Raw genomic sequence first — 17,059 nt, 5'->3', positions numbered from 1 at the left:
TAAAATAAATTCCACTCTACAAATTTACAAAAAAGAAAAAATAAAAGAATTTGAGATGAATAAGTCACACATTTAAATCCCTAAATTCCAAACAAGTCATGGTCAAAATGGCTTTGTCTTCAAAGGTGTCAAAAATTACACTAGACTTCCAAATGAATTAAAAACTATTAAAACTGAATAATAAAAATGAATAAATAAATTCAAAGTGAATTTAAAGAAATTTTTTGAACTTGTGTAAAAACAGCATTCTATTTTAATTAGTATTACTGTAATATTATTTTCTGTTTTTCTTTTTATATCGTATAAGTTTTTTTTTCTCATGTGCACGTATATTCGAAATTATATAAACTCTAACAAACAAATAACTTTACCAGTGTAAGTCACTCTCCAAGCACAAGAGCTAGTCTCTTTTTTTTTGGAGAGTTATAGTTATAACATTTACTAGATGTATAAAAGTAGATTTGTATTAGAATAAAAAAACATATATCATTTATGTAAATATATTAATTAACAAAAAAAAAAGTATTTTTGATTAAAATTTGCTATCGTTGATCTTCACATATTCTCTACGGATGCGAATCGTGGCACCTCACTAGGGCCCAAAACAGCAAAATACCGAGTTTTAAGAATAGGTGTCTCAGAAAATCTTGGGTGTGCGGTGGTTTGACTTTGTGAGGAATGAAGTAATAAGAGAACGGACGCAGCAAACTCCGGTGACGACTGTCATCAATCGGAGGCGATACGGTTGGCTGGGCCATATACTGCGTATGCCTCCTGAGAGCCTTAATCACGCTTGCCATCAGGTTCTCGATGTCCTGGACGTCTAATGCTGACTTTTCGTCGGCAGTATATGTCAGAACTACGGGACGCGAACCAGACTTGGGAGGACGCACAGGAGCTGGCAGCCGACAGAGATGCATGGAGGCTCTTCGTGAACTCCATATGCTCTAACTAGTGAGCGAACATGGAATGATGCTGATGATGGTTGATCTTGAGTGTTTATTTTGTATATGTAATTTTTGATACTTTTTTACGCTACATATTTTTTTTTGAAGCAGAGTTATTTTTTATACATGTGACAAACAGTGATTTATACATAATCCAACAGAGTTTGTATTCGACCCTTTGTGAAAAACGTAGCCAGTGTAATTCCCGAAGTAGTGGAGTGATATGACTGAACCTAGAGATTCCGAAAATAAGTCTCGCTGCAGCATTTAATGAAGACTGTAGGCGAGTCATTTTGTTCATTGGTAGACCTGCATATATACCATTACAATAATCTACTCTAGACACTACAAACGCATTTATTAATTGACGGGCGGCATCAAGTTCCTCGAGTGTTTTATTTTAACGGACCTCTATAGTTTCCAGTTTTTTAATATTTTTAACAACGAAATAAGGGTAATAAAGTAATTATATTGAGTTTTAATTATTTTAAGTAAGTATTAATAGAAAAACAATTTTAATCGTCTATTAGAAGATAGGATTGTCTGTGTGTCTTGTCCACTTGACCCAGCGCCGGTGTCAGTATTTTCACGGAACGGCCGTCTCTGGTGCCGTGTCGCGTGCATTGTTAATGTCAGGGGTGACTTTGCAGCTCCTGCGCGCGGACCGTGCCGGATATAGATAGTGCTCCGACCTACACTCTGCGATACGAATTCATTATTTAACTAGGTACGTACGTAAACGTGCCGTCCGCGGAAACCTTCCCGTCGCTCCACACACCAACCTCGGAACCGCGTCGGCGTCGCGCGTCGTGGAACGTACCGAAGGTACTACGTACACTGTACACGTTCCGTGAGTTTTCCCGCATTAATGAATGGACGCTGATTGTGCCCACTTTTTACATGCCAACATTTTCCCCCCGCTTCTATTTAATTCATCATTCATACCGTATCAATAATTCATTTAAAAATAATAATATTATCTCCTCCGAGATTCATTTCGCTCGGCTTTTTCCGGGGAGAAATAGAGCCTCCCATTGATAAATGTATGCAGATACCATTTTTAAATATTTTTTTTGTTTACGGTGTGATACGCCAATTTTTTGCGATAGTGAAATATCCATGATTTTCAAAATAAAATTTATTATTGATAAATAATTAAGTTAGTATTATTAACTCGTAAAAGACTGTGCTAAAGAATCCACCTGGGAACGGTGCTGTAACGTTGTGTTACATTAAAAAAACGATAACATGTTTTTAAATATTGGTATTTAAAAAGAACACATGATGTCATATTTATACTGTTTAATATTTATTTTCCGTAATTTATAAAAATGTTTATATTATACAGGCCTGTTATACCAAAATGCGTTTTTTTATTTTTTTTATATTTATATCGAATATCATGTCTTATATTCTATGTAGACTCATGTGACTACACACGGGTTGAGTCAATGCAAAAATATGTTCTAAAAAAATAAAGGAAAACACGTGAGTACTGACAGCTTCACGAGAAGGGCATAATAACTTTTACCGATGATGCAGGTTGAAGAATATGACACAACTAAATTGCAAATTCATACTGTCCGCCTCACTTTCGTCAGTTCAAACCAGCGTCGTTAAATTTGTGAACATTCGCAAATCCTCTCTATCTAATGCACACGCCTCTTCTCGCACGTGCGCTATAAAAGAGCCTTTCGCGGTTATTGTTTCACGAAGTTAGCCCAACCCCGCAGTGGGAAGCTCTATACTAGCGGGGACTCCCTCAGGCCGAAATGATCAGCCCCCTAAATATGTAGGACGCGGAACTGTTCGCAGAGCCTCTCCTCCATTGGATTTCCGCGGGCGTACGTCGCTTGTGGTATGCCGTGGTATGGCGTATTGCTCGACCGCCACCGTCTGCGTCTGCCTTAAGCTGGGTTCACCCGAGGACAATACAATAGACGGGACAGTATTGTCCTGTCCCGGCTCCGTGAACAGCCTCGGCCGTAGTTCACACGTGGAACGCCGCCGAAACAAATACGCGACGATGTGCGTTACGAGCGAGTTCGCGAAAAATATTATATTTCTTTTATACCAAGGTGTAATCAGTTCAAGATAATAGGATACATACTTGGGTACTAGCATCGGTGTTCTGAACTGTACTCTTGTCTGTCTGTGTTGTTCTTGTCCCATAGAAGGGAAGTGGTAAATTACAAATCTAAATAGTAGACTAACTCAAGAGAACCACGCGCGACCACACAGACCACGCGAAAAACACAGTATGTCAATTGTTTCTAAGCATAAAACCATTATGTATCATATCAATACTGTGTTTTTACTTTTGAGTCTAGATACTTTTTTATGCTTAAAAAACTTTAAAACTTTTATAATTTTATTGTTCTTACGTAAATATTTTTTCTGCTTTTTGCTTTATATCAAATTTCTTATAGAATATTACCTCATATTGCTAGGGCAGGACAGTATTGTATTGTCCTCGTGTGAACGCTACTTTACACCGCACCGCACCGCAATAATAATATGTTCGTGTTGCGAGTGATGTGTTTGATTTTCTCGCTTTCCGGCTATAATTTGTATTCTGCTCGGTGCGCCGTTCCTAATGGAGACGGCGCTCGGCGCTCAGCTCTCCCGCCCTGGGCTTCTCTGTGGCCGCACGTTAGCGAAAGCAATCTCTTGATTTATGGACTCGCGATTTTCGGTCGGGGATTTCTTTCTTGTTTCTCCACTTTTCTCGCTGCCCGTTTGTTTTGCTTGTTGAAATCCAATTGCCGGCGACGTTTTCATTAATGCCGACGAATGAGGTTATATCTTTTACGTGCTTCGCCGCCATATTTCTTAAATATAATGGCATAGATAGTGTTTTTATTTTTGTATTATTGTATTCCGCTGGAAGAAGCTCTAACGGTCTTGGTAAAATACATCGATGTAAAGATAGTTGCTCTAACTTATTTGGTAGGTGGTACCTACCATTGGCGAGCGGTGATTTCATTTTGTAGGTAATCCACAAAAAAAAAAATTTAATTTGTGCCTACATATAAGTCCATAATATATACATAAGTAATATAATTATAAATGGCTATTTTTTCTGTGGTTCTGAGAAAAACTCAAACAACAATAATGATTAACTTAGCAATAGACGTAGATTTATTCTACACTATTTTAATACAACACTTGCACAAAAGTTTATTAAAAAATAACACTATGACAATCGGCAGATATTTCCATGATGATTAAACTGTCAACACTGAGTTCTGGCCAATTCCTTTTAAAATGAATAATGCCAAAAACGGCCACTTCGAACTCCACATGTCCTATGTGATACATAATGTGGCAACGGTATCGTATAAAAAAAAATAGTCCTACGGAAATAATGTTCGAAATACTAGTTTCCAAGTAGAGAATCTTCAAACAAAATTTAAAATTTGTAATCTGCAAGCTTGTTTTAGCACCCAAAAACCACGACTTGGTTTAAGACGTAAAATATAATGTTCTTTTTTGTATGAAAGAATAAGTTGAGGTAATCGGCTAGTTTCATCGTTCATTGAGAACGGGCTGGATGCACTTTATAGATTTTTTTTTTGTAGGAAGATAAATTACAATTATTTTATTTATTTTCCCATAAACATAGTTACTGTAAAACAACATTATCTAAAGTCAAATATAATGATAAGCTTTGCATAATCGCTTATTTGATACGATTCGCCCCTGGTGCCTACCACCGTTATTTCGCCGTCAAACTATGTAGCGGAGAATACTCTACCTCTGCTGAGTTTAGAGCGTTATTAATTACAGTGAGGAGAATAGTTAAAGCCATTGATCAACGTCTAATCACGACCGTCCTTTGCACTTTCCAAACATGATATTTATTATTTAGCAACTCATAACTCCTTATTCCATTTTAATGAAATAACGTAACTGAATGCTTTCTAGTTGATTTTCTATTGAGCCCCCTGTAATGTTATAAATAGCTAAGACGTTTGCCTCACGCACAGAGTGTTCCGGGTTCGATTTCCGTTGAGATCACAATGATTAAATGTGATTTTTAATAAGGCACTTTATTGCCAATCCAATTGCAGCTTATCTAGATCGTTTTTTTCTACATAAAAGGTATGAGGACCAGTTGACTTGAGATGCTAGTCCAGAAACATTGAAATATTGCAGTGTAGAACTACCTTCAAATCCAATATTTAAGTCCACCCTTTCAGGAATCGAACCCAGGATCTCGAGAATGGTAGGCGAACCCGTCAACCCTTATCTCTACTCAATTTCGTTTTTTAGGATTTTTACCTGAGAGTAGTTTACCATCGAGTCTAAAACACTCGCCCAGGGTTCCGGTTCTTTTACACTCGGTACTGTATTCTTTGTCCGCCCGAACATACAATACGGTGTGGCGTTCTGTAATTCACCACAAGTATAAAATGTTTTCATTTATGTGTGTTGACTAAATTTTCAATTTCAAAGTTCTGAAGTCAATTTTGGTGTTCGAGGCGATTGGTATTTGCCTAACAATAATACTCGCATAATGCACTTAAATGGATTGATTTAATGCTGTAGTCAGACATCGTACCTGTAACCTCCTGGCACTGCTGACTATCTCAGGCACCGACGAATTTTATAATTCAATCGACAATAACACTCTGCACTCCACATTCCAACATTTGGCACGCCAGACTCTGTGCAGGAAGCAGTACACCTTAACTGAGGTAAACGACCACGGACCATGGCGAACTAGAGTGTGGAACGGCCAACTATAATATAATCCTCGCATATCTACATATACATCTGTCGAAAGACGGCTTAATATGATCATATATATATTTTTAATGCATATTGAGTTATATGTCTTGAGGTAATTACCACAACTAGGTAACTTCTAAATCAGCATTTTTGTATTCTGTAAATTCTACAAACATACTAGTCGTGCGTTCAAATCATCATAACATTATTTGAATGCATCACGACTTGTCTATATGTAGCATTCATACAAAGATGTGGTTAACTCAAAAATCCTAATTTTGAAGTTACCTAGTTGTTACCTTACGATATACGTACAGGGTGTTCTTTAAACCCTGTCACTTCCGAAACCACGATGATCAGTATGAGCAAGAAGACATATTGGCACATCAAAATAAAGTTTTAGAACGACTAAAATCTTAAAAAATAAAATATAGAAAAAAAACAAATGGTTGCTTACTTCTGAAGGGGTGAAATGAGGAGAGGGGAGGGGGAGTCTAATACACCGTTAACCGCACGTCAGCGCCCCCCTCGCTTCTCCCCTGCAGAAGTGAGCAACCATTTGTTTTTTTTAAATTTTTTTTTTTTTTTAATTTTTCGTTCTAAATATTTTTTCAAATATTCTAATATGTCTTCTTGCCCATACTGATCATCGTGGTTTCGGATGTGACAGGGTTTAAAGAACACCCTGTATGTCGCCGGATTTTTTAGCGTTGTGTAAAAAAAAAATCTCCACCAAAAAATGTTCGGATGCCACTAGAATTAGCCTTGTAAACTAAAATACCTATTTTTCAGAGCCCAGCAAAGCTCTCCTGCAAAATTCATTAAAAAAATACAATTCATGTGTTGCCACCTTTCACCAGACATAATGGTATTTAAAGTTTATTTAAAAATAAATGTATCTACGAAAAAATACGTATTTTAGTTAAAAATAAAACATTTAATCAGCCTTTTCCGAACGAGGCGGGGACATAAAGTCCCCTAATCTAATTATTGAATTATACTGCATACTAATTAAGTACTCACTATACACATATACATGTATATGAATGCTTTAATGACAAATATTCGCAGTTAAACAGGCTACAGAATTTCGCAGTGTTAGTTCAAAAGCCAATAATTAACTAGTAATAAGAAAAATACAAGCTTCGGTCTATTGTAAATTAATATTAAATACATTTTATTAATTCGTGCATTTTTTATATAAGAATTGAATACTCAAGAACATGTTTTTTGTATGGTAGATACCTACAATTCGTTTATAGAAATAGTAGAAAATAATTTTAATATTTTCTTACCATCGGTTTTTTTCAAAACCAATATGTAAAATGCCAGTTACTTAAAATATTTATTATAAAAAAATAGTATCACAACACAGCGAAAATTGAAAACCATAAGAACTGATAATGAAACTTACATTTTGTTATTTTTTAGTATTTAATTTATTAGTTGCTTTACGTGAATAAACAGTCATTTTTCTGACGTGACTCTTAGGCAAAAATACAACAAGCATTTGACCAGCATTTAAATTGGTATCTTTTTATATGCGTAGCATCATTAAGGCTGTTTTGAATTAATTATAAACCCATTTTTCATGACGTCAACATTACTAGCTTTTAATGACGTGAACATTTTTTTTAAATCTGCAAATGTGATAAATATGCGTCTTTCACATTGAAAAGTTTTTGATTTTTGTATAAAATTGTAAGATTCAATATGTCCATGTATTTATAATTTTCTCAAACTGAACGGTTTGGGTAGGTAGGAAGAAATTGCCTTAAGGCAATATGCCCGCCCTTATATGTATATATATTGTATATGTATATAAAGTGTAATAAATAAATAAAAGTCTGTTGACATTATCTGTTATATTTTTTATTATTTAACAATTATTTTTGATTACTCGTAATTTTAAAATATTATCTACGTAAACTTAAAGTAAAAAGTAACATTGGCACATGGCATTAAATTATATATAATACTTTATCTGTTAGATGTTTTCAGACCCTGATAAACCTTTAAATATAATAAATAATTTATAATGTTAACTAACATCCTATTTGAAAGAATTTGATTTAGATATATTGTTACGTGCAGTAAATCTGTTGAGAGTAATTTATACAAGTTACTTTTATTTGACGTTTTAACTATTAATTATGTTATATAATTAATAAACATCATAACATGTTTGACGATTTCGCTGGCCGTTTTCCAGGATGCTGTATCTTAACTCCCGGTAAAATTTTCAGGGAGGTTAGTTTACGCACATTTAAATAAAACAGCCAATATAAGCAATATCATGTACCTACGCATCTCATTTTATATTTCGGAGTATACTTTGTCCTTGATTTTTTATTAAAATACTCGTAACTATTTGTGTATTTGTTTAACGCGGAATTTTCATTTAAATTAATTTATTCTATGTTCTGAAATTTTCACAGCCGTTGTACGTATTTGAAAATTCAGTCTCATGCCAAATGTAATCTTTACAAGTGACATTGAAAACAGCTTCATTGGTAATAAAGCTGTAAGAAACTACTTATTTCCTTTATCCTGGGGGACTTAAGTTTCGTTTCAAAGCTAGATTCACATGATATATACTTTTATTATACTTTAAAAATATTAAAATTAAATACCCTTTTTCTAAAATCCATTTTGGCTAAACTCTTGAAAGACTGCTAAAAAAATCCCTCTGTAAATGGCGCTGTAATGTTACGATTCGGACGATTTTGGAAAACATGTATTTACAAATAAAAAATCGCGTATATATACAGTATATACATATATATATATCTACTGTTTTAATGTATTTTCCACAGTGTATAAAAATAATCACATATTTTTTTAGGCCTGTTATAGGAAAATACCACTTCATTATTTTTTTAAATTATCAAGTCTTCTATGTAAACATATGTGACATCATAGCCACACTAAAGTTAAAAGTAAAATTATTGTTTTTGCGGCTCTATCATAAATTTAGCAATGAAATTTTTTTATTTCCTCAATTTCATTTAGTCTATTTCGTGAACAATTTTGTCGAGAAGATAAAGTCGAATAGTGAATGATCTGCCCGATCGAGTTCGCCGAACTTAGTTTGGTTTATTTATAAATGCTAATAATTGTTTAGCTCTGAATCCCTTATTTAACGGTTTAGCTGGCTTTCGGGTGCGATGCGCCATCGCGGGCTTCGAACCGGGGATTTGTACGGACGCGGGCGGGTAGGATAAGGCTCGCGTGTCTCGTCCACAGTCACGCCAGCGGACACCCCGCTCTAGCTGCTGGACGATAAAACAGACACCGAGGTAAATGAGTGCAGGCCTATTCACCCCTCCCGCGATCGCGGCTGCCAAAAGCGACTACATTTTGCATAATTGCCAATATAACTTAGGCCCTTCGGTAGTGTAGATCGGATCCCAGTCACGCTAGGCCTCGAAGCTAAAGAAAACATCCATCGCATAAATTCCACGGATGCTTTATGCGCGATTTGTATCCCATACATACATTTGATTTTATTCAACGGATTTTCTTGTTCATTCAAAGTACTAGCGAATGCTCCTAAATTTGTTCATTATCGTTTTCAAGATGAGCTTATCGATTGTAATAAAATATAAACTTTATTTTTTAAGCGCCTTCCAAAATCTCTACACGTGCGTTAGATTTTTACAAGTATCACTGACATGATATTATTAGCGCACTTGTGACGTCACCCTACAAATACATATCACCATAATTGCACTATCATTTCTCGCTTTCTATTACAAATTACAACCGAACGAAACTTTAATTTAAATAAGTCGAGCTGTTGGATTAAAAAAAATATCGTGCAAAGTGGCGCTGTACAGACACAATTGTAACGCTAGTAAAAATCGGCAAACATGACTCGCTTCCCGTTCTTCACGCTCCCAGCGAGGCTCGTTCGTGTCATGTCCCCCTTTATCGGATTTTTATAGCTAATCTTGATTCATTGATTCTTTGTCGCATTTTATTAGTTTCGTAGCGCGGCGCACGCCACGCGGAGTGTCGGCATATACATCGCCGAATGCGGGAAGTGTCATACGTATTTCGTGTTTTTCATCGAAAATCCCCGCCTAATAAATTTAAAACTCCGCTCACTTTGTATTCCCAAACCGAGCCGACTCCGCGCTTATCTTTTTTGTCTTTTCATACACAGCTGAAAGTTACTTCCGAACAGATTTATCGCCCAACTCATCAGAGAACCTGCATAACTAATACACCGTCAATATGTCGACTTTGATTATACAAGTTTTTTGTTTACATTTCTGTACTGTATCGCGAGTGCAGTCGACGGCAGTAATCACACCACTCCTTGAAATCTTTCTAACTTTACGAGTTAGTGACTTCATCTACCATTCTCTTTTTGTATTTTATTCTGATAGCGCTATAGTCATAGTCATTGCCCTCTGGCTATACAGCTTTAGAACATTTTTATTTAATACTAACTTGGTGTACGAGCGATATATTAAAATGGAAATTTCTAGAGGCAGGCGGATACATTTTCTTAATAAATTGCCCAATTTTCCTGCCTTTATTCATCCTTTAGTTTTAGAATGATCAGTTATATTACTTCATTGTTCCTACAAAATCTGACTTTTCTATGCCTTTAAAATGTCTGTTGGATTTATACATGATCATTATCATAATTTCATTAAATCGCGCGATCCGAATTTTTAATATAAATTAACTAATAATGTTAACTAACTATTCTAACATTAGAGTAAATAATGTACCATATATTCCGTAAATTTTTACCACGTCTTAACCTTGTGTCAATAGTATTGTGTTACGAACAATTGTACGTATGTTGGTATATCACAGAAATACTTACCCTTACTTGCTGTAACCTGCTCTGGGCCCCGATTACAATGGGAAGTTAACAAAGTAATTTTTATTTGTCTATAAAAGAAAATCGGATTTCCGTTTACATATTTGTATAAACATTTCAATTATGTTTATCAAAAACCTTTAGTATAATAATAATATAATATGTTGTTTTTTTTTTCGTATATAAACATTTATTTTTTCAAACGTAACATTTGATTTCATTATATAGACAATTGAAAATAACTCTGTTAACATCCCATTAAAATCAGGGCCCTGGTACGATAATTATTCTTCCTTTTTTCCATTCACCTCGGTCCTTAGAGGCTCGTAATATCGCCCCTTGATCAAGATATGTTTTCTTTGTCGGCTGGGTCGTCCTCGATAGTTTCGCACTATTATTTTAATATTTAATAATAATAATTATCATAGTTTATTAACAAAAAAAAACAATTACTTTATCTACTACATACACACTTAGGTAATAGATTTCTCTGGATCATGTCTAGTCTGCCTAACTAGGTACAACCTGTTTTAAGGCAGACATTTTTATGCAAAAATAAACAATAACATTACTACCTACTAGTTAATTTACTATACAGTTATACAAAATTAATTTATTAGGAATGTATTTTGAGTAAATTTTCCGATTTTTCTCGACCTAAACCCAGTAACCATTTTTTTACAAATTTGTTAAATTGAATCCTGGTCATCGTTTTGCAATCTTTTGGTAATATATTGAATATTTTGGGGCCCAGAAACCTGAAATTTCTTTTCCCGAATTCAGAGTTTGTGATAGACCCCATGACCCATCCTCTAGTTTGACTTCTGGTAGTGTGGGAATGTTCCTTTTGGGATTTGATAGATTTATTTACTTTCACAAACATTATTATTCTAAAAATATATAATTGCATTATATCTAAGATCTCAAATAACTTGACGCTGGGGTACCTGAAGGGCTTTTTAAAAATTATTTAGTCTTAACATTAGTATTTTGGATTTCTTCTATTATTCTTATGACTCTGTAAAAGTATGTTTGAGACTCTGTACAAAAATACAAAAATTAGAGGTCAATGACATCACACTTCCCGACTTAGTGTTGGATTGAGCTGGATTCAGTCCTGTTGATGTATGGCGAATGGTTCTTACCACGATCGTGTTGAGTTTCGTACTGAGCACTACCAGCCACTCCGAACCCTTCATGTATATCATATTGACAAGCGACCGCAATCTGTATCGCGAATGCAGTTTTATTCTCTTTCTCATTTGGCAGAATATTATGCTATCCATATAGTTCGAATTTGAATAAGTTGGATAAAAATCATAGCGTTCGTTTAACACCTTTTTTCAAGGCTTTTCCGAAATATTTACAAATGAAACCATTAATGCATTTAAATTTGTTAACAAATAATAATATTGTGTCGGTTTGTTGTATGTGCAAACACAAAAATAATGCTTTTTAAATAATTATGATACAATGGTCTTTCAAGGTTTTAACAATCTCTCGATTTGTTGCTGGGAGGTTAGGTCATTGTGAAAATCTGGTCGTTCGTTAAATAAAAGTCGTGATTTGTTGTTTAAGATGTCGCTTCTTCGAGTATGTTTTGGTGGTAGATTAATAACCTCAGTCATATAGCCACACGTATACACCATTGGGATGCACACGCATACACACACATATATATATAAATACATTGTTACAACGCACATTTAGTAAATATTTGCCTCAAAATACTTATTATTTAGAAATTTATTGCTCAATGATACATATTTTTAGTTTTTGGTTGAAAAAATGTATTAAGATTGTTTAATAAATTCCAATCAAGGTTTTTTGCGAAGAGCTGATTATTTATTTTACGGATCTTATAATTTATTTCAATTATCCAACAAAAAATAAACACAAAATTTACAGATTTCATTTTTTATTTACTCCACTGGCTTTCGTAGGCACGTGTCGGAATTTCAAGTGTATTTTTTTTTTACAATTGTACTTTTACATCAATTTCAATTTTAGTTAAACATGAAATAATTTGTAATAAAAATACATTTGAAAAGAAAAGACTCGGTGCATATGATTTCACTAGAGTTTTGAAATCTTTTTTCATTTTGTTTACCGGTAAATCTATGAATATCTTTTTAATTTTATTGTGAAAACTCATTTAGCATAATACACACCCTACCGCGTATATTAGCTATTAAGTACATTGATTAGACAAACAATTAAATTTTTAATGATGTTATAACTTATACAACAATGTTTTGAGTATGTCCAAATGCTTGCAGACTGGCTGGATTTTCTCCCTAGGCAGTTGTTCGTATTTAAATTTGTTGCAACAGAGAGGGAAAACATTTTTGACTCTCGTGAAGTTAAAGAGCTTAAAGCCTTTATCATGTGGTAAATTGGAAAATTGTTTTCAGGCGTTGCTTAGTAGGTGAATTGTCTCTGTTGCAACAAATTTAAATAATATTCCTAATACTTTGTTTTCTTTATAATGTATATATTGTGATAATATGTATATTTTATTGAATAAAGAAAGAATAAAGAAAAAAAAAAAAACTTATATTTATATATAAGCTACTTATAAACATTTTCGGTACACTTCCGCTTATTTGTTCAATCAAATTAAATTTGTTGCATTTTATTTATAAGAAATCTTGATTAATTTAATAAATTCTGCTTTTTTTTGTTGTGTTCAACGACATTGTTTTTTAGACAAATGCGTTTATAGAAAGGTGCCCAATCACGTGACAAAAATAATAAAGTTGTCGTTTTGTTTCCAGCAAGTCCTGCGGTCGCAGCAGGCGGCGGTAGCGGCGGCCGGGGGGGCGGGAGCCCCGGGGGCGGCGGCCACCATCCAGCTGCAGCAGTTCCAGCAGCAGTTCCAGATCCAGCAGATCGCCGCGCAGCAGGCCTTCTCTCAGCCCCCCTACGTCATCAACACCGGTGAGTCTCCCGACATTTCTAAATCATTTTGACCTTATGATTTATTTATTTATTTTTAAATGACGTCAGCGGGCTTTTACATTAAAAATCAATGTACATCAGTAGGTAGTTTTATATGATTTGTATTACTTTTTGTCCAAGATTAAAAACAAAAATTAAACCCAAAAACTATATAATACATTTTGAAAAAGTTTAAAACATTTTAAAAATCAAATTAAATTATACAATATTTTAAAGTATTTATTAAAATAAACATAGTATTTTCTTATTAATTGAATCGGCATTCACTTCGTAACACTTCATAATAATATATAGTATTATATATATATATAGTATTTTCTCCCCTTAAAACTACTTTCGAAAATATTGCCCAAATAATAATTCACCTCGTCCATTTAAAACATTCCCAAAGTGCCATAAAACAGTTTAAAAAGTCGTCTTGTCCGTGATATACATTTTTTTAAATACAAATTTCTTTAACGCTATATTTAATTGAATTTTATTGTATATATGTGTGTGTGTGTGTGTGTGTGTGTGAATGGAATGCATTGAGCCCCGACTCAGCACGAATTTTCTGGCGAGTCGGGGCAAGTTCGCAGGGTCAGGGTTTGGGTCGTTCCTGGTTTCATTTCATTTTCATTTATTTATTTTTATTTACATTGAGAACATTACTAAGCATCCAATTCATTCTCAATACATTACAAAATATAAATAACAGATTGATTGAAAAGGAAATAGAAAAAAAAGTCATGTAAAATGAAAATACATACATATTACTATTTGGAAATCGCCTTACCAAGAGAAATCCCACTGTCATAAAATATATCGACATTCGAGGTGATGATACGATTGAATAGTCGACTCAAGCGTATCAAGCTGTCATATAATTATTTTAATTTTAAATTTTAATGATAATACATAAGATCTAGTTGAAGTGTTTGAAAAGCCCTACGGAAAATATGCCGGTTCTCTGCATTAGGTGTTTGATTTAGTTAGGACGTCAAGTTTTACCGATGATGTACGTGAATATTTTTTTATTTATTTTCTTCATTCTTCCTACCCGCGTTAGAATGTTATTAAGTAAAGGTTATCTTTGTCGCTAGGTCAAGATGGAGCTCCGTACGTCAGCACACTCATCACAGGCGTGCCCCCTTACTACGGCGTGGCGGCCCCCTGGGGCGTGTACCCCGGCCTGGTGCCCCCCGCGCCCGCGCCCTCCCACCAGCCCACCGCCCAGCAACGCAGGCCACTCACCCCCAGCCAGCAGCAGGAACAACAAGTTAACGTAAGATTATTTTCAAATATGCTCAAATCATAAAATACTACATTGTTAGCCACTGGTAAATTTCTAAAAATGATCTAATCGGCTTTTGAAACCTTTATAGAATAAAGGTATTATTTTGAGTTTCGAGTTTAATTTTTTGTTTCTAATGATACCTTAATGATACCTTACCAGTTTTTTAAATAATAGTTAAGGTTTAAAAATATGAAATTTAAAAAAAAAAATGACCACCGTACATTGTGTATGATTGAGATTATCTTCAAAATCAAGAAAGAAGTTCTGCGTTGGTTTGGACATATAGTTCGAATGGATGACGAAAGAACGGCTAATAAGGTCGAGGATATTGATGGATGCAGACAACGAGGAAGACTGAGAAAGACATGGTATGACCAAATCCAAAAATACTTGAAGATGTACATGTCAAAAGTCGGAATAATCAGCGCGCGTGCTTGAAAATATCTACGAATGTCGAGGAAGCGAAGACTGTACGTAAAGAGAGTTACATATATTATGTTATTCTATTCTGCCTACCAATACGGGTAAACGCCGTGGTGTTGTTTGTTTCGTTGAATTACCAGAGAAGGACGAAAGCCGAGAAATTAGATATTTTAGACGAATGTGTAAGGAATCTATGTATGACGAAATTCGTAAAGAAAAGGAATCTGTGACAGACGAATTTCCCGAAAAGATTAAAAAAGGTCGCATAAATGTTTGGATTATGCGGAATAAAGTGAAAAAAGAAATGCTCACAATCAGCGCGTGCGGCACTAAACGTGCCCGCCCCGGAAAATGACGTAGGCAGCTATTTCAGTATTTGACCAGCGTCTTTTATCGCAGGGCCAGGGGCAGTTCGTGATCCCGTACCCCTACGACCCCAACTCGCTGGTGATGGGCGGCCGTAACGGCACCCCGCTGCGCCTCGTGTCCCCCGCGCCCGTGCTGACCGCGGGCGGAGCCGCCGCGCGCCCCTTCGCCGCGCCGCAGTCCGCGCAGGGGGCGCAGCCCCAACCCCAGCTCGCCGGTAAGTGACGATTCTCGTATTACGTGTATACACACTAAACTACATACATCACATCCTACCTCTAGAACAACAAAGTTCCATCGCGATTTATTGCGCAAAATAATAATCTAACATCATCTGTACCGGGCATAATATGATGAGTTAGATATTATCAGTTAACTAAAAATCTATTTTAAAATGATTTACCCATTTTTTAATTGTAATAAAGGAAATGAGAAAGTTTAGTGTTATTTTAATGTATTTTTTATCGCTGTTCTGACTACCCAAAATCAAAAGATTTTTTAGTTTATTTTTTTTAAATTAGGAAGTTCAGTGCTAGGGGAAAGTTGATGTAAAAAATGTTTTCTTACACGCGGTAAAAATTAGAGCATTTAATTGTATGGCGAAGTTTCTCTAAAATATATGAAAAAATGAATAAAAATGAAGTACTTTAAATGACGTTGCAAGTTCTTCTAAATCAACCAATGATAGTGTAGATTTCCGGTTTCCGGGAAGCCGACCCAACAAATTAGAACTCACCGAAGAGAACTAATGACGTCACGCGCGGAGTAATTAAAAATTTACGGAACTTTAAACAATCGTAGCGATGATAGTATTATACATAAAAATTAACTTTTTTTTTTTGCTTAGTTTGATAGTCCATTAACAAATGTAATTTATTCATTTTTTTTAAACCGCTTACTTCCTTATTTCCACCCCTCAGAAGTACATTGTGGTGTGTCTAAATCGGCCATTTTGCAAGAAAGCAAAAACAAACTTTAACAAAATTATTTGTTCTCGTAAGTTAATGTAGGTATATTGACATCATAATGGCCAGTATTTTTTGGTTATTTGCTCATTTGACTGTTAAAATATGCGAAGAACACTGTCGCATCATAATTACTGCGGTGTTCTTCTCGGTTTTTTCTCAATTGATTTCAAAGAATACTGAAGTTTGTGGTAATCACGAGAGTGATCTCCTACGAAAGAGAAAAAATATGTGGTTGAATTACATTCTTAACTCAAAAAAGCCTAGTTTAGACTCACAGCAATGACAATGTGCGTTTGTCGTTTCATTTTCACTTATGACGTCACCGCGCGCCGCCTCTTTCGCGTAGTTCACGTAGTTCTATCTGTGGATCTGTGATTTTTTCAAACGGGGAATGGGCGATTGATGGACATTGCTGCGTTTATTAAAAATGTCTTTAATTTTTAACTACTTTCATTGTTTTTTCGCACATTTCGCACAAGATGTTTCGCCAGAGAACATATATTTTAAAAATAAAATTCGAGTAGCATTAATCTTTTTCATTAGG

General features: G+C 34.9%; 1 protein-coding gene across 5 annotated transcripts in view; it reads left to right on the top strand.

The window, feature by feature from the left end:
* pum (pumilio) overlaps positions 1 to 17,059 on the top strand; it is a 144,233-nt gene that overhangs the window by 101,643 nt on the left and 25,531 nt on the right. For all 5 annotated transcript variants that reach the window (XM_088230518.1, XM_088230519.1, XM_088230520.1 and 2 more), the window contains exons 2-4: positions 13,299 to 13,461; positions 14,565 to 14,746; positions 15,581 to 15,764. In XM_088230518.1, the coding sequence (XP_088086644.1) occupies positions 13,299 to 13,461; positions 14,565 to 14,746; positions 15,581 to 15,764 (529 nt within the window). The remainder of the gene's footprint in view (positions 1 to 13,298; positions 13,462 to 14,564; positions 14,747 to 15,580; positions 15,765 to 17,059) is intronic.

The sequence above is a fragment of the Micrasema longulum genome, unplaced genomic scaffold (assembly GCF_059751315.1).
Source record: "Micrasema longulum isolate JH-2025_06_02 unplaced genomic scaffold, ASM5975131v1 h1tg000777l, whole genome shotgun sequence".
NCBI classification, from domain to species: domain Eukaryota; kingdom Metazoa; phylum Arthropoda; class Insecta; order Trichoptera; family Brachycentridae; genus Micrasema; species Micrasema longulum.
The sequence above is the reverse complement of the archived record's forward strand: the minus strand, read 5'-3'. Positions and strand labels throughout refer to the sequence as shown.